The sequence below is a fragment of the Ranitomeya imitator genome, chromosome 2 (assembly GCF_032444005.1).
Source record: "Ranitomeya imitator isolate aRanImi1 chromosome 2, aRanImi1.pri, whole genome shotgun sequence".
NCBI lineage: Eukaryota > Metazoa > Chordata > Amphibia > Anura > Dendrobatidae > Ranitomeya > Ranitomeya imitator.
The window spans coordinates 361,345,811-361,368,141 of record NC_091283.1 but is presented as its reverse complement, the minus strand read 5'-3'; the positions used below and the strand labels follow the sequence as shown (position 1 = coordinate 361,368,141).

Below are 22,331 nucleotides of genomic sequence, written 5' to 3'. Positions count from 1 at the left end.
CCAAAACAACCAAGTTTTATAAAAGTAACAATTTTATTAACTCAAACAAAACATAACAAGGTAAAATAATAGAGATAGCAGGGAGATGACAAAGACTCACCAAACGTGGTGGCAAAGCAGTACCCAACAGGCAATCAATAACAAATACTTAATAAATAGTCAACTCAAAAGTGCCAGTGCATTGTGCAAAGATTCATAGGAATATACATATATATATATACCCATTGTAAGAGATGCAATAGACACCATAAAACCTCATCAGTGTCAAAAAATGACATACAGGTGAAAAATAGAGCATGGCCAGTAAAAGGAGTAACAATTAGATTACCTAGGGGACAACTATGCCACCCAACCCAACACTTGTTTCGGCCACGTGCCTTCTTCCTGGGGTATGGCATCATGGGATATGGTGAATTATTTATAGAACACACGGGCCAATCACGATGCTTGTATCAAACAGCAAGTCCCCTAGCGGCGCATGCGCAGTTGGACCGCCTCCGGAGCCAAGACAAGGCCGAAGGCGTCAAGGGAAGAGGAAGTCCATGTCACCCGGAACCGTCCACGCCTGACCAGGTGATAAGAACGAGGACGCGAGCTTCCGCTAGACCCGAGGAGACACCACCAGCATTGCTCAGCAACGCAGCGCCGACGCGCATGCGCACTGGGTAAATATAAATATTACTGAGATCAGCCCGAATGAAGGAAATAATAAGAATATATAAATAGACATTGTCCAGCAGGGTCCGGCAATATCGCACCAATATGCATGCAATTAGATAAATATACGGTAATTATTTCTAAAAGAAATTCATATGAAGAGAAGAATTGATACCATATAGAGAGGAGTGCAAAAAAGGTTGGATAAACACGTATGTAAAGAAACAACAATAATAATAACAATCATGTGTAATAAATACATACCAAATGAAATATACGGTATGTGATATATATCATAACAGTATACATTACAACAACATGCACTAAATATGGCCACGAAGAAATATATAATGATAATAGGCCTAGACAAAATCAGTGTAAAAAAGTGTAATAATAAATATATCAAGAACAGTGTATATGTTATAGTCATCTTCATAGAAGAAATTAACATAATCTATAGAATAAGGTCCTCCTCAGATCCAAAGAGATGCAATATAGCCAGAACACAAAGCTGGAACAAACAACGTGAGAAAAAGATTCCTGAAGAAAAAATAATACACAAATAATTAATTAAAAAATACAAAAATTGAAAACACTAAAACCAATGCCACTTAAAAAGCATGAAACCGAGCATCAAAGAAAAGGAGCAAAAATCAAGTCTCATTGAGACCATGGGGTTGTAGGGTCCGGAGTCTCCAAATCAACCGTGATTCCCTCTGTGCCAAGTGCCGACTCAAATTGCCCCCCCCCCACAAATTAACAATCAATCGATCTATCCCTTTAATCCTAAAACCAGAAAGGTCACACGTGTGATGTAGCTTGAAGTGTCTAGGGATTGTTTTTAGGCACTCCACATTATCCTCTTTAACGGCCGCCAGGATGCCACGAACATGTTCGCGTGCTCGTACATTAAGAGCATGTGTCGTTAACCCTATATATATCTTGTTACAGGGGCAGGTCCCATGGTATACAACCATAGTAGTTGAACAACTAATTGTATGAGTAATGACAAATTCACGGCCATCAGAGGACAAAAAATGAGTTGCATGATCGATGTTGCGACAACCTATACATTTTCCACAGGGTTTACAACCCCACTGAGGGTGATCAACACTTGACCTTCTAGAAAAAAAATTGGAGGAGGAGTAACCGGTGACAAATAACTCCTCACCAGATGGTCACCTAAATTTCTGGACCTACGGGCTGTAACAGATGGACAAGATGGTAAGTATTGTTTTAAAACAGGGTCAGCAAGCAAAATCGGCTAATATTTAGCTATCACATCAGACATGTCCCTCCACCGAGAGTGATACTGCGTGATCAATCTCACTTGATTTGTGGTCTTAGTTTGTTTAGAAGAAAAGAGAAGTTGATGACGATCAGAGTTCTTGGCCCTATTGTACGTTTTCTTAATACTCCTTTTGCTGTAGCCCCAATCCAAAAAACGGTTTTTCAAATCCTCAGCTTGGATTTCAAATGTCTCATTTAACGTACACATTCTTTTGAGTCAGAGAAATTGGCTAGTAGGAACGGCACCAATTACATGGGGTGGGTGGGAGGAGGAAGCATGCAACAAAGAATTCACAGCCGTATCCTTATGGAAAACACTGGTGAGTAATAGGCCATCCACATTTCTCTCCACCATGACATCTAAAAAATCAACCCGGAAATAATCAAATTTATAATTGAGATGTATATTGAATTGGTTATTATTTAAACCCTGAACAAAAGTTTGTAACTCAAAAGGTGTACCCCGCCAGATCAGAAAAATGTCATCGATGTAGCGGGCCCAGAATACAACCCGCTCCATCGATGAACACTGACGAGAAGAGATCCCTCTCCCACAGCCCCAGGAACAGGTTGGCGTACAAAGGTGCACCAGCCGCACCCATCGCTGTTCCCTGGAGCTGTAGGTAATAGGATCCATTAAAAAGAAAAAAAATTATGAGTCAGAAGAAATTCCAAAAGATGAGACAAAAATTCGATATCACTCAGGGAGAGACTGGTCATGGACAGAAAATGTGAAACGACCCTCAAACCATCCTGGTGGCAAATATTAGTGTAAAGTGACTCTACATCACATGTGACCAGGATTATGTCCTCATCAACATGGATGGAGTCAACCTTTTTAAGAAAATCCAATGTATCCTTTAGTTAAGAGGGAATAATCTCTACCAGGAGCTTGAGGAAAAAAAAAAAAAAAAACTCGATATATTTCCCAATGTTCTCCGTAAGTCTACCCACACCAAAGTTTAATTGGCCAGATTACAAAGTTCCCCCCTTTGTCCGCTGGTTTCAGGACTACGTCCTTAAGTTGTTTATGTTTTTTTTTAGAGCTTGTGTTTCAGCTGAAGACAGATTACTATGACTAATGGAAGTTGGAACTGAGTTAAACTCATTGGAAACTAATTTTACGAAAATGTCCACATTGGGACATAAAGACAAAGGGGGGAACTTTCTGGACTTAGGATACAAAGAAGGAGGCACCATACCCAATGAAGGATTTGAATGTTCACGGGCCAATTCCTCTAAAGTTTGTAGTGCCAATTGTTCCTCTGGCAATCCAGTCCTCTGGAAAGACCTGTTGAATCTCCTCTGTTATGATCTGGTGGCCTAGGAGCAGCATGAGACGTACTCTGGAGAAGGTGGTACCTGTACTGACCGCAAACCCTGAACTTAGCACCACAACTAGAAGTAGCCGTGGGATGTACCTAACACTCCCTAGACACCTCGACACAGCCCAAGAACTAACTTCCCCTAAAAATAGAAATGGGAAAACTATCTTGCCTCAGAGAAAATCCCCAAAGGATAGACAGCCCCCCACAAATATTGACTGTGAGAGGAGAGGGAAATGACATACGCAGACTGAAATCAGGATTTAGCAAAGGAGGCCATTCTAGCTAAAAAGAAAGAATAGGACAGAGTACTATGCGGTCAGTATTAAAACACTAGAAAATATCCACCACAGAAAATACAAATCTCCACATCTGACTAAAGACATGGAGGGTATATCTGCATCTCCAGAGACACAGCTTGGCTGCAAAAAATCCTTCACAGACAAAGCTGGACAAGACAAAACATGAAAATGCACTGAACAATATGGTCCACAGCATGTGAACAGCAAAAACAAAGCCAGAACTTATCTTTGTAGAAATGAACAGCAAAACAGGAGAAACCAGGTATGGATGTGAATCCTCCAAAAACAATGGACAACTGGCACTGACTAAAGGATCAAGCAAGACTAAATAGCCCTAGTCCAAATTGCAATAAGTGGACACACCTGATAAATGCTGCGATCCAAAGACAGCAGCACTACCACTCATAACCACCGGAGGGAGCCCAAGAGCAGAATTCACAACAGTACCCCCCCCTTGAGGAGGGGTCACCGAACCCTCACCAGTGCCCCCAGGCCGAGCCAAATTGTCAGCATGAACATCGGAGGCAACAACCCAAAAATTATCCTCCTGGCCATAACCCTTCCATTTGACCAGGTACTGAAGCTTCCGCCTCGAAAAACGAGAATCCAAAATCTTCTCAACCACATACTCCAACTCCCCATCAATCAACACCGGGGCCGGAGGATCAACAGAGGGAACAATGGGCACCACATACCTCCGCAACAAAGATCTATGGAAAACATTATGGATGGAAAAAGAGGCTGGAAGGGCCAAACGAAAAGACACTGGATTGATAATCTCAGAAATCCTATAAGGACCAATAAACCGAGGCTTGAACTTAGGGGAAGAAACCTTCATAGAAACATGACGGGAAGACAACCAGACCAAATCCCCAACCTGAAGCCGGGAACCAACACACCGACGACGGTTAGCAAAACGCTGAGCCTCCTCCTGAGACAACACCAAATTGTCCACCACATGAGCCCAAATTTGCTGCAGCCTGTCAACCACAGAATCCACACCAGGACAATCAGAAGGCTCAACCTGCCCTGAAGAAAAACGAGGATGAAAACCAAAATTACAAAAAAAAGGCGAAACCAAGGTAGCAGAACTAGCCCGATTATTAAGGGCAAACTCGGCCAATGGCAAGAAAGCCACCCAAGCATCCTGATCAGCAGACACAAAGCATCTCAAATAAGTTTCCAAAGTCTGATTAGTTCGCTCGGTTTGGCCATTTGTCTGAGGATGAAATGCGGAAGAAAAAGACAAATCAATGCCCAACCTAGCACAAAAGGCCCGCCAAAACCTAGAAACAAACTGGGAACCTCTATCGGATACAATATTCTCCGGAATGCCATGCAAACGAACCACATGCTGAAAAAACAACGGAACCAAATCAGAAGAGGAAGGCAATTTAGGCAAAGGTACCAAATGAACCATCTTAGAAAACCGGTCACAAATCACCCAGATAACTGACATCCTCTGGGAAACCGGAAGATCTGAAATAAAATCCAAAGAAATATGTGTCCAAGGTCTCTCAGAGACCGGCAAAGGCAGAAGCAACCCACTAGCGCGGGAACAGCAAGGCTTAGCCCGCGCACAAATCCCACAGGACTGCACAAAAGAACGCACATCCTGCGACAAAGAAGGCCACCAAAAGGACCTACCAACCAAATCTCTGGTACCAAAAATCCCAGGATGGCCAGCCAACACAGAACAATGAACATCAGAAATCACTTTACTAGTCCATCTATCAGGAACAAACAGTTTCCCCACAGGACAGCGGTCAGGTTTATTAGCCTGAAATTCCTGAAGAACCTGTCGTAAATCAGGGGAGATGGCAGAAAGAATCACCCCTTCGTTCAGAATGCCGACCGACTCAAGAACCTCAGGGGAATCAGAAAAAAAAACTCCTAGAGAGGGCATCAGCCTTAACATTCTTAGAACCCGGAAGATACGAGACCACAAAATCAAAACGGGAGAAAAACAGGGACTATTGAGCCTGTCTAGGATTCAGTCGTTTGGCAGACTCGAAATAAATCAGATTCTTATGATCGGTCAGGACCACAATACGGTGCTTGGCCCCCTCAAGCCAATGTCGCCACTCCTCAAATGCCCACTTCATAGCCAACAACTTCCGATTGCCGACATCATAATTGCGTTCCGCAGGCGAAATCTTCCGAGAAAAGAAGGCACACGGTTTCATCAAGGAACCATCAGAATTCCTCTGAGACAAAACGGCCTCTGCCCCAATCTCAGACGCGTCAACCTCAACCTGAAATGGAAGAGAAACATCCGGCTGACGCAACACAGGGGCAGAAGTAAATCGGCGTTTAAGCTCCTGAAAGGCAGAAACAGCCGCGGAGGACCAATTCATCACATCAGCACCTTTCTTTGTCAAATCGGTCAGAGGTTTAACCACACTGGAGAAGTTGGCAATGAAACGACGATAAAAATTAGCAAAGCCCAAGAATTACTGAAGGCTCTTCACAGATGTGGGCTGAATCCAATCATGAATGGCCTGAACCTTAACCGGATCCATTTCTATAGATGAGGGAGAAAAAATGAAGCCCAAAAAAGAAACCTTCTGCACTCCAAAGAGGCACTTCGACCCCTTCACAAATAAAGCATTATTACGGAGGATCTGAAATACCATCCTGACCTGTTTCACATGAGACTCCCAATCATCGGAAAAAATCAAAATATCATCCAAATATACAACCATGAATTTATCAAGATAACTCCGAAAGATATCATGCATGAAGGACTGGAACACAGATGGGGCATTAGAGAGTCCGAATGGCATCACAAGGTATTCAAAATGGCCTTCGGGCGTATTAAATGCAGTTTTCCATTCGTCACCCTGCTTAATACAAATAAGATTATATGCCCCTCGAAGGTCAATCTTAGTAAACCAACTAGCCCCCTTAATCCTAGCAAACAAATCAGTAAGCAAGGGCAAAGGGTATTGAAATTTGACCGTGATCTTATTCAAGAGGCGATAATCAATACAGGGTCTCAAGGAGCCATCCTTCTTGGCAACAAAAAAAAAACCTGCTCCCAATGGTGAAGAAGATGGCCGAATATACCCCTTCTCCAAAGACTCCTTAATATAGCTCTGCATGGCGGCATGTTCTGGCACAGACAGGTTGAAAAGTCGGCCCTTAGGGAACTTACAACCTGGAATCAAGTCAATAGCACAATCACAGTCCCTATGCGGTGGAAGGGAACTGGATTTGGGCTCATCGAATACATTCTGGAAATCTGACAAAAACTCAGGAATTTCAGAAGAGGGGGAAGAGGAAATTGACATCAAAGGAATGTGACAATGAACCCCCTGACAACCCCAACTAGTCACAGACATAGATTTCCAATCTAACACCGGATTATGTACCTGTAACCATGGAAAACCCAGCACAATATCATCATGCAAATTATGCAACACCAGAAAACGACAATCTTCCTGATGGGCTGGCGCCATGCGCATGGTCAGCTGTGTCCAAAACTGAGGTTTATTTATAGCCAACGGTGTAGCATCAATCCCCCTTAAAGGAATAGGGTTCTGCAAAGGCTGCAAGGGGAAACCACAACGTCTGGCAAATTCTAAGTCCATTAAGTTCAGAGCGGCACCTGAATCTACAAATGCCATGACAGAAAATGACGATAATGAGCAGATCAAGGTCACAGATAACAGAAATTTAGGTTGTACAGTACTGATGGTAACAGAACTAGCGATTCTCTTTGTACGCTTAGGGCAATCAGAAATAACATGAGCAGAATCGCCGCAGTAAAAACACAACCTATTCTGACGCCTGAATCTTTGTCGTTCAGCTCTAGACAAAATCCTATCACACTGCATAGGCTCAGGGCTCCGCTCGGAGGACAACGCCACAGTGTGCACAACTCTGCGCTCGCGCAAGCGCCGATCAATCTGAATGGCCAGAGACATAGAATCACTCAGACCAGCAGGCGTGGGGAACCCCACCATAACATCTTTAACGGATTCAGAAAGACCCTTTCTGAAAACTGCCGCCAAGGCATCCTCATTCCATTTAGTCAACACAAATCATTTTCTACATTTCTGGCAATACGATTCTGCCGCTTCTTGACCCTGACACAGGGCCAACAAGGTCTTCTCTGCATGATCCACTGAATTAGGTTCATCATACAATAACCCTAGCGCCTGAAAAAAGGTGTCTACATTAAGCAAAGCAGGATTCCCAGATTCCAGGGAAAATGCCCAATCCTGAGGATCACCACGCAACAGGGAAATAACAATTTTAACCTGCTGAATGGGATCACCAGAAGAACGGGGTTTCGGAGCAAAAAACAGTTTACAGTTATTTTTAAAGCTCAAAAATTTGGACCTGTCCCCAAAAAACAAATCAGGAGTTGGAATTCTAGGCTTTAAAACCGGAGTCTGAACAATATAATCGGAAATACCCTGTACTCTAGCAGCGACTTGGTCCACACGAGAAACCAATTCCTGAACCTCCATGCCAGCGCTAGACTCCTGAGCCACCCAGAGGAAAAGAGGGAAGGAAAGACAAAACAGACTACATAAAAAAAAATGGCTCAGCACTTTCCTTCCCTTCTTCTGAGATGCGTTTAACTCATTGTTGGCCAGTTGTACTGTTATGATCTGGTGGCCTAGGAGCAGCATGAGACGTACTCTGGAGAAGGTGGTACCTGTACTGACTGCAAACCCTGAACTTAGCACCGCAACTAGAAGTAGCCGTGGGATGTACCTAACACTCCCTAGACACCTCGACACAGCCTAAGAACTAACTTCCCCTAAAAATAGAAACTGGAAAACTATCTTGCCTCAGAGAAAATCCCCAAAGGATAGACAGCCCCCCACAAATATTGACTGTGAGAGGAGAGGGAAATGACATACGCAAACTGAAATCAGGATTTAGCAAAGGAGGCCATTCTAGCTAAAAAGAAAGAATAGGACAGAGTACTATGCGGTCAGTATTAAAACACTAGAAAATATCCACCACAGAAAATACAAATCTCCACATCTGACTAAAGACATGGAGGGTATATCTTCATCGCCAGAGACACAGCTTGGCTGCAAAAAATTCTTCACAGACAAAGCTGGACAAGACAAAACATGAAAATGCACTGAACAATAAGGTCCACAGCATGTGGATAGCAAAAACAAAGCCAGAACTTATCTTTGTAGAAATGAACAGCAAAACAGGAGAGACCAGGTATGGATGTGAATCCTCCAAAAACAATGGACAACTGGCACTGACTAAAGGATCAAGTAAGACTAAATAGCCCTAGTCCAAATTGCAATAATTGGACACACCTGATAAATGCTGCGATCCAAAGACAGCAGCACTACCACTCATAACCACCGGAGGGAGCCCAAGAGCAGAATTCACAACACTCCTCATTATGGTGCCATGTCTTAAAGAGTAAAGATTGTGCAAACGTGTAGATCTTTTAAGGCCAAAAAGGATCAAACTGCATGCTGGGTGAAAATGTTAAACCCTTAGTGAGGAGAGAAATTTAACATGGCTAAAAGAGTATTCTGAAAGATTAATTACCTTGGGGGTGTCTTTTTGAGCAAAATAATTCTGACCACGTTTATTATAGGATGCTTTCCATTTGCACTTCCTTTTACCCGTATTCCCGAAGCGAGTTTGCATGGAATGTTGAGAAGTATCAGACACATCCCCTGAGGAAGATGCTGATGAAACAGATGGCGACCTATGTTTTTTCCCAGAGAAGTTCACTCGTCTCCATCTATAAACTGTTTTGTTCTGGAAATCCGTTGTATCACGAAGTAGTTTTTTTAGCATGGCTGGTCTTAATCTGTGTCTCCCATTCAGCAGAAAGCTTGTCCATAGACGTATTTAAAGCCAAAACCACATCTGCACTGGCCATTTTTTTAAATTTAGAATAAAGATCGTCAATTTCGGTTTATAGTGCCAAAAGAGATTTTTTATCAAAATTAACAAGATGTTCCATAAACTGATTAGAAGCTCCGTTGCACACCTCCTCCCATCCAGTCATAAATTGTTCATCAGTCACTGGAAATGATAGAAAAAATCTGTATGCGTAAACCCCGCGGAACAAGGCTCTTCCCGAGATAATTCTCCAGGAAGGCCTTGTTCCACCACATTTTCGTACGTTTGTGTAACAATCTCTTTATCGGAGTCTGTAAATTACTTAAATCTCCTTGATCATCGGCTAACATGCTGGCTGAATCCTTGTCAAAAACATGAGCAACCAGTGACTGCCAGGTTGCATCTCCAGTACGGTAATCCATCCTGGTCAGGAAAAAAGAAGCTGTATTGATTACCGTATATCGATTTTTTTCTCAAGCCCCTGGTGGAGACTATTCCCTCTTACCTAAAGGATACATCAGATTTTCTTAAAAAGGTTGACTCCATCCATGTTGACGGGGACATGATCCTGGTCACATGTGATGTAGTCACTTTACACTAATATTCGCCACCAGGATGGTTTGAGGGCCGTTTCACACTTTCTGTCCATGACCAGTCTCTCCCCGAGTGATATCGAATTTTTGTCTCATCTTTTGGAATTTCTTCTGACTCATAATTTTTTTTTCTTTTTAATGGATCCTTCTACCTACAGCTCCAGGGAACAGCGATGGGTGCGGCTTGTGCACCTTCGTACGCCAACCTGTTCCTGGGGCTGTGGGAGAGGGATCTCTTCTTGTCAGATCGGTGTTCATCGATGGAGCGGGTCGTATTCTGGGCCCGCTACATCGATGACATTTTTCTGATCTGGCGGGGTACACCTTTTGAGTTACAAACTTTTGTTCAGGAGTTAAATAATAACCAACTGAATATACATTTCACTTAAAAATTTGATTATTTCTGGGTGGATCTTTTAGATGTCATGGTGGAGAGAAATGTGGATGGCCTATTACTCACCAGTGTTTTCCATAAGGATACGGCGGTGCATTCTTTGTTGCATGCTTCCTCCTCTCACCCACTCCATGTGATTGGTGCCGTTCCTACTGGCCAATTTCTCTGACTCAAAAGAATGTGTACGTCAAATGAGACATTTGAAATCCAAGCTGAGGATTTGAAAAACTGTTTTTTGGATCGGGGCTACAGCAAAAGGAGTATTAAGAAAGCGTACAATAGGGCCAAGAACTCTGATCGTCATCAACTTCTCTTTTCTTCTAAACAAACTAAGACCACAAATCAAGTGAGATTGATCACGCAGTATCACTCTCGGTGGAGGGAAATGTCTGATGTGATAGCTAAATATTGGCTGATTTTGCTTGCCGACCCTGTTTTAAAACAATACTTACCATCTTGTCCATCTGTTACAGCCCGTAGGTCCAGAAATTTAGGTGACCATCTGGTGAGGAGTTATTTGTCACCGGTTACTCCTCCTCCAATTTTTTCTAGAGGGTCAGGTGTTGATCGCCCTCACTGGGGTTGTAAACCCTGTGGAAAATGTATAGCTTGTCCCAACGTCGATTATGCAACTCATTTTTTGTCCTCTGATGGCCGTGAATTTGTCATTACTCATACAATTAGTTGTTCAACTACTATGGTTGTATACCATGGGACCTGCCCCTGTAACAAGATATGTATAGGGTTAACGACATGCTCTTAAGGTACGAGCACGGGAACATGTTCGTGGCATCCTGGCGGCCATTAAAGAGGATAATGTGGATTGCCTAAAAACAATCCCTAGACACTTTAAGCTACATCACTCGTGTGACCCTTCTGATTTTAGGATTAAAGGGATAAATCGACTGATTGTTAATTTGAGGGGGGCAATTTGAGTCGGCACTTGGCACAGAGGAAATCACGGTTGATTTGGAGACTCCGGACCCTACAACCCCATGGTCTCAATGAGACTTGAGTTTTGCTCCTTTTCTTTGGTGCTCGGTTTCATGCTTTTTAAGTGGCATTGGTTTTAGTGTTTTCAATTTTTTTTAATTAAAGGGAACCTGTCACCCCGTTTTTTCAGATTGAGATAAAAATACTGTTAAATAGGGCATGCGCTGTGCGTTACAATAGTGTATGTAGTGTACCCTGATTCCCCACCTATGCTGCAAAATACATTACCAAAGTAGCCGTTTTCGCCTGTCAATCAGGCTGGTCAGGTCGGGTGGGCGTGGTCACAGCGCTGTTTCTTCCTCAGCTTTACGTTGGTGGCGTAGTGGTGTGCGCATGTTGAAGTGACGAATCCACTGTGGGCACGTGAAGAAGCAGCGCGCGATCTGCGCTATTACCCCCTGTCATCGGTGGGGGCGGCCATCTTCCTGGGGCCGCGCGTGCGCAGATGGAGTGCTCTGCTGCACAGGGCTTCAGGAAAATGGCCGCGGGATGCCGCGCGTGCGCAGAAGAGATCGCGGCGGCCATTTTCCCAAAGCCGAGATGCAAACTCGCGCGCTGCTTCTTCACGTGCCCACAGTGGATTAGTCACTTCAACATGCGCACACCACTACGCCACCAACGTAAAGCTGAGGAAGAAACAGCGCTGTGACCACGCCCACCCGACCTGACCAGCCTGATTGACAGGCGAAAACGGCGACTTTGGTAATGTATTTCGCAGCATAGGTGGGGAATCAGGGTACACTACATACACTATTGTAACGCACAGCGCAGGCCCTATTTAACAGTATTTTTATCTCAATCTCAAAAAAAAGAGGTGACAGGTTCCCTTTAAGATGAGATCCTCAGACCCCTTGTGAGACCATATGCTGGTGCGGTTGGCCCTGGGTTCCTCCTAATGCAGGAGAATGCCAGACCTCATGTGGCTGGAGTGTGTCAGCAGTTCCTGCAAGATGAAGGCATTGAAACTATTGACTGGCCCTCCCGTTCCCCAAGCCTGAATCCGATTGAACACATCTGGGAGATAATGTCTCGCGCCATCCACCAACGTCACGTTGCACCACAGACTGTCCAGTAGTTGGAGGATGCTTTAGTCCAGGTCTGGGAGGATCTCATCAGGAGCATGCCCAGGCGTTGTATGGAGGTCATTCAGGCACATTTAGGCCACACACACACTACTGAGCATCATTTCCCTGTTTTGAGGCATTTCCATTGAAGTTGGCCTGTAATTTGATTTTCCACTTTGATTTTGAGTATCATTCCAAATCCAGACCTCCATTGGTTAATAAATTTGATTTCCATTGATGATTTTTGTGATTTTCTTGTCAGCACATTCAACTTTGTACAGAACAAAGTATTCAATGAGAATATTTCATTCATTCATATCTAGGATGTGTTATTTGAGTGTTCTCTTTATTTTTTTGAGCAGTGTATATAGAATAGTGGCCCCAGCCTGTTGTGAATTCCGCTCTTGGGCTCCCTCCGGTGGTTGTAAGTGGCACTTTTGTGAGTTCTGCTCTTGGGCTCCCTCCGGTGGTTTTAAGTGGTATGGCTGCTCCTTGGATTTAGCAGTCTGCAGCTGCTTCCACTGATTGTCTTTCTGCTCGGCTATTTTTGCCTGGCTCTTCCCTTCAGCCAGTGCCACTTGTCTATGGTTCCTGGTTGGATTCACATCTCTTTTGGATTTCCCTGTTATCCTGACCAGTTCAGCAAAGTTAAGTCCTTGCTTGCTCTTTTCTGTCCACAGGTTGTGGACTTATCAGTTCTGTGCTTTCTATGTTTTGTCCAGCTTGTCAGTATGAATTAATTCAGTGAAGCTGGAAACTCTGGGAAGCAGATTTACCCTCCACACCATTAGTCAGGTGTGGAGATTTTTGTAAACTCTGTGTGGATTTTTTGTAGTGTTTTATACTGACCGCACAGTATTCCATCCTGTCCTATCTATCTAGCTAGACTGGCCTCCTGTGCTACATCCTGGTTTCATTCTGTGTATATCTTTTCCCTCTCCACTCACAGTCATTACTTGTGGGGGGCTATCTATCCTTTGGGGATTTTCTCTGAGGCAAGATAGTTTTCCTGTTTCTATCTTTAGGGGTAGTTAGTTCTCAGGCTGTGACGAGGTGCCTAGGGAGTGTCAGGAGCATCCCATGGCTACTTCTAGTGTTGTGTTGAGCTTAGGGACTGCGGTCAGTACAGGTACCACTTCCTTCAGAGCTCGTCCGATGTTGCTCCTAAACCACCAGTTCATAACACCAGCCCCTATATACAGTACAGACCAAAAGTTTGGACCCACCTTCTCATTTAAAGATTTTTATGTATTTTCATGACTATGAAAATTGTACATTCACACTGAAGGTATCAAAACTATGAATTAATACATGTGGAATTATATACTTAAAAAAGTGTGAAACATCTGAAATTATGTCTCATATTCTAGGTTCTTCAAAGTAGCCACCTTTTGCTTTGACGACTGCTTTGCACACTCTTGGTGTTCTCTTGATGAGCTTCAAGAGGTAGTCACTGGGAATGGTCTTCCAACAAACTTAAAGGAGTTCCCAGAGATGCTTAGCACATGTTGGCCCTTTTGCCTTCACTCTGCGGTCCAGCTCACCCCAAACCATCTCGATTGGGTTCAGGTCTGGTGACTGTGGAGGCCAGGTCATCTGGCGTAGCACCCCATCACTCTCCTTCTTGGTCAAATAGCCCTTATACAGCCTGGAGGTGTGTTTGGCGTCATTGTCCTGTTGAAAAATAAATGATGGTCCAACTAAACGCAAACCAGATGGAATAGCATGCCACTGCAAGATGCTGTGGTAGCCACGCTGATTCAGTATGCCTTCAATTTTGAATAAATCCCCAACAGTGTCACCAGCAAAGTTGGAACCAAAGATCTCAAATTTGGACTCATCAGACCAAAGCACAGATTTCCACTGGTCTAATGTCCATTCCTTGTGTTCTTTAGCCCAAACAAGTCTCTTCTGCTTGTTGCCTGTCCTTAGCAGTGGTTTCCTAGCAGCTATTTTACCATGAAGGCCTGCTGCACAAAGTCTCCTCTTAACAGTTGTTGTAGAGATGTGTCTGCTGCTAGAACTCTGTGTGGCATTGACCTGGTCTCTATCCTGAGCTGCTGTTAATCTGCGATTTCTGAGGCTGGTGACTTGGATAAACTTATCCTCAGAAACAGAGGTGACTCTTGATCTTCCTTTCCTCATGTGAGCCAGTTTCTTAGTAGCGCTTGATGGTTTTTGCCACTGCACTTGGGGACACTTTCAAAGTTTTCCCAATTTTTTCGGACTGACTGACCTTCATTTCTTAAAGTAATGATGGCCACATGTTTTTCTTTACTTAGAATTTGTATTATAGCAAGAAAAAAGCAGCTATTCAGTAGGACTATCAGCTGTGTATCCACCAGACTTCTGCACAACACAACTGATGGACCTAACCTCATTTATAAGGCAAGAAATCCCACTTATTAAACCTGACAGGGCACACCTGTGAAGTGAAAACCATTCCCGGTGACTACCTTTTGAAGCTCATCAAGAGAATGCCAGGAATGTGCAAAGCAGTCATCAAAGCAGTCATCAAAGCAAAATGTGGCTACTTTGAAGAACCTAGAATATAAGACATAATTTCAGTTGTTTCACACCTTTTTGTTAAGTATATAATTCCACATGTGTTAATTCATAGTTTTGATGCCTTCAGTGTGAATTTACAATTTTAATAGTCATGAAAATACAGAAAAATCTTTAAATGAGAAGGTGTGTCCAAACTTTTGGTCTGTACTGTATATAGAGGCTGGGGCCATATATAAAGTACGATGGCCCCACCCCCCATATATACAGTACGATTGCCCCAGCCCCCACACATACAGTATGATGGCCCCAGCCCCCACATATACAGTATGATGGCCCCAGCCCCCACATATACAGTATGATGGCCCCAGCCCCCACATATACAGTATGATGGCCCCAGCCCCCACATATACAGTATGATGGCCCCAGCCCCCACATATACAGTATGATGGCCCCAGCCCCCACATATACAGTATGATGGCCCCAGCCCCCACATATACAGTATGATGGCCCCAGCCCCCACATATACAGTATGATGGCCCCAGCCCCCACATATACAGTATGATGGCCCCAGCCCCCACATATACAGTATGATGGCCCCAGCCCCCACATATACAGTATGATGGCCCCAGCCCCCACATATACAGTATGATGGCCCCAGCCCCCACATATACAGTATGATGGCCCCAGCCCCCACATATACAGTATGATGGCCCCAGCCCCCACATATACAGTATGATGGCCCCAGCCCCCACATATACAGTATGATGGCCCCAGCCCCCACATATACAGTATGATGGCCCCAGCCCCCACATATACAGTATGATGGCCCCAGCCCCCACATATACAGTATGATGGCCCCAGCCCCCACATATACAGTATGATGGCCCCAGCCCCCACATATACAGTATGATGGCCCCAGCCCCCACATATACAGTATGATGGCCCCAGCCCCCACATATACAGTATGATGGCCCCAGCCCCCACATATACAGTATGATGGCCCCAGCCCCCACATATACAGTATGATGGCCCCAGCCCCCACATATACAGTATGATGGCCCCAGCCCCCACATATACAGTATGATGGCCCCAGCCCCCACATATACAGTATGATGGCCCCAGCCCCCACATATACAGTATGATGGCCCCAGCCCCCACATATACAGTATGATGGCCCCAGCCCCCAGATATACAGTATGATGGCCCCAGCCCCCAGATATACAGTATGATGGCCCCAGCCCCCAGATATACAGTATGATGGCCCCAGCCCCCAGATATACAGTATGATGGCCCCAGCCCCCAGATATACAGTATGATGGCCCCAGCCCCCAGATATACAGTATGATGGCCCCAGCCCCCAGATATACAGTATGATGGCCCCAGCCCCCAGATATACAGTATGATGGCCCCAGCCCCCAGATATACAGTATGATGGCCCCAGCCCCCAGATATACAGTATGATGGCCCCAGCCCCCAGATATACAGTATGATGGCCCCAGCCCCCAGATATACAGTATGATGGCCCCAGCCCCCAGATATACAGTATGATGGCCCCAGCCCCCAGATATACAGTATGATGGCCCCAGCCCCCAGATATACAGTATGATGGCCCCAGCCCCCAGATATACAGTATGATGGCCCCAGCCCCCAGATATACAGTATGATGGCCCCAGCCCCCAGATATACAGTATGATGGCCCCAGCCCCCAGATATACAGTATGATGGCCCCAGCCCCCAGATATACAGTATGATGGCCCCAGCCCCCAGATATACAGTATGATGGCCCCAGCCCCCAGATATACAGTATGATGGCCCCAGCCCCCAGATATACAGTATGATGGCCCCAGCCCCCAGATATACAGTATGATGGCCCCAGCCCCCAGATATACAGTATGATGGCCCCAGCCCCCAGATATACAGTATGATGGCCCCAGCCCCCAGATATACAGTATGATGGCCCCAGCCCCCAGATATACAGTATGATGGCCCCAGCCCCCAGATATACAGTATGATGGCCCCAGCCCCCAGATATACAGTATGATGGCCCCAGCCCCCAGATATACAGTATGATGGCCCCAGCCCCCAGATATACAGTATGATGGCCCCAGCCCCCAGATATACAGTATGATGGCCCCAGCCCCCAGATATACAGTATGATGGCCCCAGCCCCCAGATATACAGTATGATGGCCCCAGCCCCCAGATATACAGTATGATGGCCCCAGCCCCCAGATATACAGTATGATGGCCCCAGCCCCCAGATATACAGTATGATGGCCCCAGCCCCCAGATATACAGTATGATGGCCCCAGCCCCCAGATATACAGTATGATGGCCCCAGCCCCCATATATACAGTATGATGGCCCCAGCCCCCATATATACAGTATGATGGCCCCAGCCCCCATATATACAGTATGATGGCCCCAGCCCCCATATATACAGTATGATGGCCCCAGCCCCCATATATACAGTATGATGGCCCCAGCCCCCATATATACAGTATGATGGCCCCAGCCCCCATATATACAGTATGATGGCCCCAGCCCCCATATATACAGTATGATGGCCCCAGCCCCCATATATACAGTATGATGGCCCCAGCCCCCATATATACAGTATGATGGCCCCAGCCCCCATATATACAGTATGATGGCCCCAGCCCCCATATATACAGTATGATGGCCCCAGCCCCCATATATACAGTATGATGGCCCCAGCCCCCATATATACAGTATGATGGCCCCAGCCCCCATATATACAGTATGATGGCCCCAGCCCCCATATATACAGTATGATGGCCCCAGCCCCCATATATACAGTATGATGGCCCCAGCCCCCATATATACAGTATGATGGCCCCAGCCCCCATATATACAGTATGATGGCCCCAGCCCCCACATATACAGTATGATGGCCCCAGCCCCCACATATACAGTATGATGGCCCCAGCCCCCACATATACAGTATGATGGCCCCAGCCCCCACATATACAGTATGATGGCCCCAGCCCCCACATATACAGTATGATGGCCCCAGCCCCCACATATACAGTATGATGGCCCCAGCCCCCACATATACAGTATGATGGCCCCAGCCCCCACATATACAGTATGATGGCCCCAGCCCCCACATATACAGTATGATGGCCCCAGCCCCCAGATATACAGTATAATGGCCCCAGCCCCCATATATACAGTATGATGGCCCCAGCCCCCACATATACAGTATGATGGCCCCAGCCCCCAGATATACAGTATGATGGCCCCAGCCCCCATATATACAGTATGATGGCCCCAGCCCCCAGATATACAGTATGATGGCCCCAGCCCCCATATATACAGTATGATGGCCCCAGCCCCCAGATATACAGTATGATGGCCCCAGCCCCCATATATACAGTATGATGGCCCCAGCCCCCATATATACAGTATGATGGCCCCAGCCCCCATATATACAGTATGATGGCCCCAGCCCCCATATATACAGTATGATGGCCCCAGCCCCCATATATACAGTATGATATACATGATTATAATTATGATGGCCCCACAGCCTGTTCATATAACAAATAATTAAGTTTATACTCACCTCATCCTGATTCCTGGCACCACAGCATCCGTAGAGCGGCGTGAGACAATGACGCCATTGCCCCCCTGCATGAGCACGCTGGGGTCTCACAAGCCGCGATCTGCAGCTTATGAGACAGACTGATGCGCGTGGCCGTGTCCGCTGCCGGCCACATCACAGCACAGCAGACACGGCCACGCGCAGGTTGCCATCAGGCGGCTGACCCTGCACAGCTGCTGGGGGGTAGCGGCCCGGGGGGCATTTTCCTCCCTGCCACCTGGCCCAGCCAGCCCCTGCATTACACAATACACTGTGTAGGGCCAAGGAGGGGGAAGCACTATGTGAGGAATACGTGTTCCATTACTTCCTGTTTACAATAGTCTTATGTATCATAGGGAAAGGAGGAAAATGCTAGGATTCTCAGAAAGTGACAACAGAAAATAACCAAAATAGTCTCAGCACTGAAGGGGTTACTGCCCCCAGCGCCCAGTAATGGGGAATCTCCAGCACCTACCTCCACCTGCAGAGCCGCACACCACATATATGGTAGAGGCTAAATCCAAGTCGGCTAAGGGACCTCTGCTGACGTCGTGCCCATGTGACCGGAAGGGGCGGAGCTTCTTCCTCCATAGAGCAGACAGGAGGAAGCTGTGGATGTCATGGCGGGATTTCGTGCAGGATTTAGATTTTGAGTGTTTTGTGCAGGATTTGCCTCTTCCTCCATAGAGCAGACAGGAGGAAGCTGTGGATGTCATTTGGAGTGTTTTGGGTCGTTCTCCATAGTCACAGATCAGGTAAGTGGGAGTCTGCCTGGGGAGAAAGGGGGTGATGTTGTTTGCATGGGGCTGCATGTGCATGCTGGATGGTGGGTCTGCCTGGGGAGAAAGGGGTGATGCTTGCATGGGGCTGCATGTGCATGCTGGATGGGGGTCTGCCTGGGGAGAAAGGGGTGATGCTTGCATGGGGCTGCATGTGCATGCTGGATGGGGGTCTGCCTGGGGAGAAAGGGGTGATGCTTGCATGGGGCTGCATGTGCATGCTGGATGGGGGTCTGCCTGGGGAGAAAGGGGTGATGCTTGCATGGGGCTGCATGTGCATGGGGCTGCATGTGCATGCTGGACGGGGTCTGCCTGGAGAGAAGGGGGTGATGCTTGCATGGGGCTGCATGTGCATGCTTGAGGGGGCTTGCATGGGGCTGCATGAGCATGCTGGAGGGGGTCTGCCTGGGGAGAAGGGGGTGATGTTTGCATGGGGCTGCATGTGAATGCAAGACGGGGGGGTCTGCCTGGGGAGAAAGGGGTGATGCTTGCATGGGGCTGCATGTGCATGCTGGAGGGGGGTCTGCCTGGGGAGGAGGGGTGGTGATGTTTGCATGGGGCTGCATGTGCATGCTGGAGGGGGCTTGCATGGGGCTGCATGTGCATGCTGGAGGGGGGCTGCTTGGGGAGAAGGGGGTGATGTTTGCATGGGGCTGCATGTGCATGCAGGACGGGGGGGGTCTGCCTGGGGAGAAAGGGATGATGCTTGCATGGGGCTGCATGTGCATGGGACTGCATGTGCATGCTGGACGGGGGTCTTCCTGGGGAGAAGGGGGTAATGTTGCTTTCATGGGGCTAGATGTGTATAGTGGAGGGGGTCTGCCTGGAGAGAAGGGTGTGATGCTTTTATGGGGCTGCATGTGCATGCTGGAAGGGGGGGGTCTGCCGGGGGAGATGGTGCTTGCATGGGACTGTGTGCTGGTGGTCTGCCTGGGGAAGCTGGTGATGCTTGCATGGCACTGCGTGCTGGTGGTCTGCCTGGAGAAGGGGGTACGTTGCTTGCGTGGGACTGTGTGCTGGGGGCGCTACCTAGGGAAGGTGGTGACGTTGCTTACGTGGGACTGCGTGCTGGGGGTCTGCCTGGTGAAAGGGGTGATGCTTGCATAGGACTGCACGCTGGAGGGGCCTGCCTGGGGACAGGGGTGATGCTTGCATAGGACTGCACGCTGGAGGGGCCTGCCTGGGGACAGGGGTGATGCTTGCATGGGACTGCACGCTGGAGGGGCCTGCCTGGGGAAGGGGGTGACGTCGCTTGCCTGGGACTGCGTGCTGGAGGGGCCTGCCTGGGGAAGGGAGACTGCATGCTGGGGGTCTCTGTTGGAAGGGGGTCACGTTCCTTGCTAGCGGGGCTGGAGTCTCTGTTGGGAAGGGGGTCATGTTGCATGCGTGGGGATCTGTGTGCAGGGGGTCTACCTGCTGAGTGGGGCTGATGTTATTTGCATGGGTCTGCATGGTGTGGGGTGCTGTTGTCACATACTGTGCAGGTCAGTGTGTGATGTCACTTGCGGAGGGGGGTGTGTAGGGAATTATAGTGCTACCTGTGAGGGGGCGAACAGGGGAAGGGATGAATGATGATGGAGATCTGAGGGATTGATATTACTTAACATGAGAATCTCTGCCTGATGGTGAGTCGGTCCTGTTGTGTTTTTTTTTTTTTAACATAAACTTTCTCATTAATATTATTGGGCGCACATGACGTCAGGATCATGACTGACCTATGACCTTTGGGAGCAAAACTGCGTGATAATGTCTCCAGATCCCGGGCTTTATTCTCTCCTCGCACGCTATTCTGTTCAGTATTAGCCTGGTAGCCACTGGTGTCAGCCACTACTTGAGTTTTCTGCATGATTTTTTCTGTTTTATTCTAGGTATTGTGGCTTTTCCCCATCCTGTGTCCTCCAGAGCAGTGACCTCCCTGCAGATGTCATTTCATCACTGGACTTCTCTTCACCAAGTGGAATGCTTGTGCCCCCACAATCCATGCGAGGACCCAAAGTGATGGCACTGTGGGTGTCTGATAATGTCAGATAGATGAGTATATTTCCTACAAAAAACCCCCAAGAAAGCAAAACGTCCCTCTGCCTCCCCGGCCCCGTCGGGTCCCTCTGCCTCCCCGGCCCCGTCGGGTCCCTCTGCCTCCCCGGCCCCGTCGGGTCCCTCTGCCTCCCCGGCCCCGTCGGGTCCCTCTGCCTCCCCGGCCCCGTCGGGTCCCTCTGCCTCCCCGGCCCCGTCGGGTCCCTCTGCCTCCCCGGCCCCGTCGGGTCCCTCTGCCTCCCCGGCCCCGTCGGGTCCCTCTGCCTCCCCGGCCCCGTCGGGTCCCTCTGCCTCCCCGGCCCCGTCGGGTCCCTCTGCCTCCCCGGCCCCGTCGGGTCCCTCTGCCTCCCCGGCCCCGTCGGGTCCCTCTGCCTCCCCGGCCCCGTCGGGTCCCTCTGCCTCCCCGGCCCCGTCGGGTCCCTCTGCCTCCCCGGCCCCGTCGGGTCCCTCTGCCTCCCCGGCCCCGTCGGGTCCCTCTGCCTCCCCGGCCCCGTCGGGTCCCTCTGCCTCCCCGGCCCCGTCGGGTCCCTCTGCCTCCCCGGCCCCGTCGGGTCCCTCTGCCTCCCCGGCCCCGTCGGGTCCCTCTGCCTCCCCGGCCCCGTCGGGTCCCTCTGCCTCCCCGGCCCCGTCGGGTCCCTCTGCCTCCCCGGCCCCGTCGGGTCCCTCTGCCTCCCCGGCCCCGTCGGGTCCCTCTGCCTCCCCGGCCCCGTCGGGTCCCTCTGCCTCCCCGGCCCCGTCGGGTCCCTCTGCCTCCCCGGCCCCGTCGGGTCCCTCTGCCTCCCCGGCCCCGTCGGGTCCCTCTGCCTCCCCGGCCCCGTCGGGTCCCTCTGCCTCCCCGGCCCCGTCGGGTCCCTCTGCCTCCCCGGCCCCGTCGGGTCCCTCTGCCTCCCCGGCCCCGTCGGGTCCCTCTGCCTCCCCGGCCCCGTCGGGTCCCTCTGCCTCCCC

The 22,331-nt window shown here is 48.3% G+C and overlaps 1 protein-coding gene across 2 annotated transcripts in view; it reads right to left on the bottom strand.

The window, feature by feature from the left end:
• LOC138663847 (oocyte zinc finger protein XlCOF22-like) overlaps positions 1-19,137 on the bottom strand; it is a 37,497-nt gene extending 18,360 nt beyond the window's left edge. The window contains exon 1 of one of the 2 annotated variants that reach the window (XM_069750200.1): positions 19,049-19,137. In XM_069750200.1, coding sequence (XP_069606301.1) covers positions 19,049-19,075 — 27 coding nt within the window. In that variant the 5' untranslated portion in view covers positions 19,076-19,137. The remainder of the gene's footprint in view (positions 1-19,048) is intronic. The other variant, XM_069750199.1, reaches the window with a different exon arrangement.
• Positions 19,138-22,331: the final 3,194 nt, after the last annotated feature.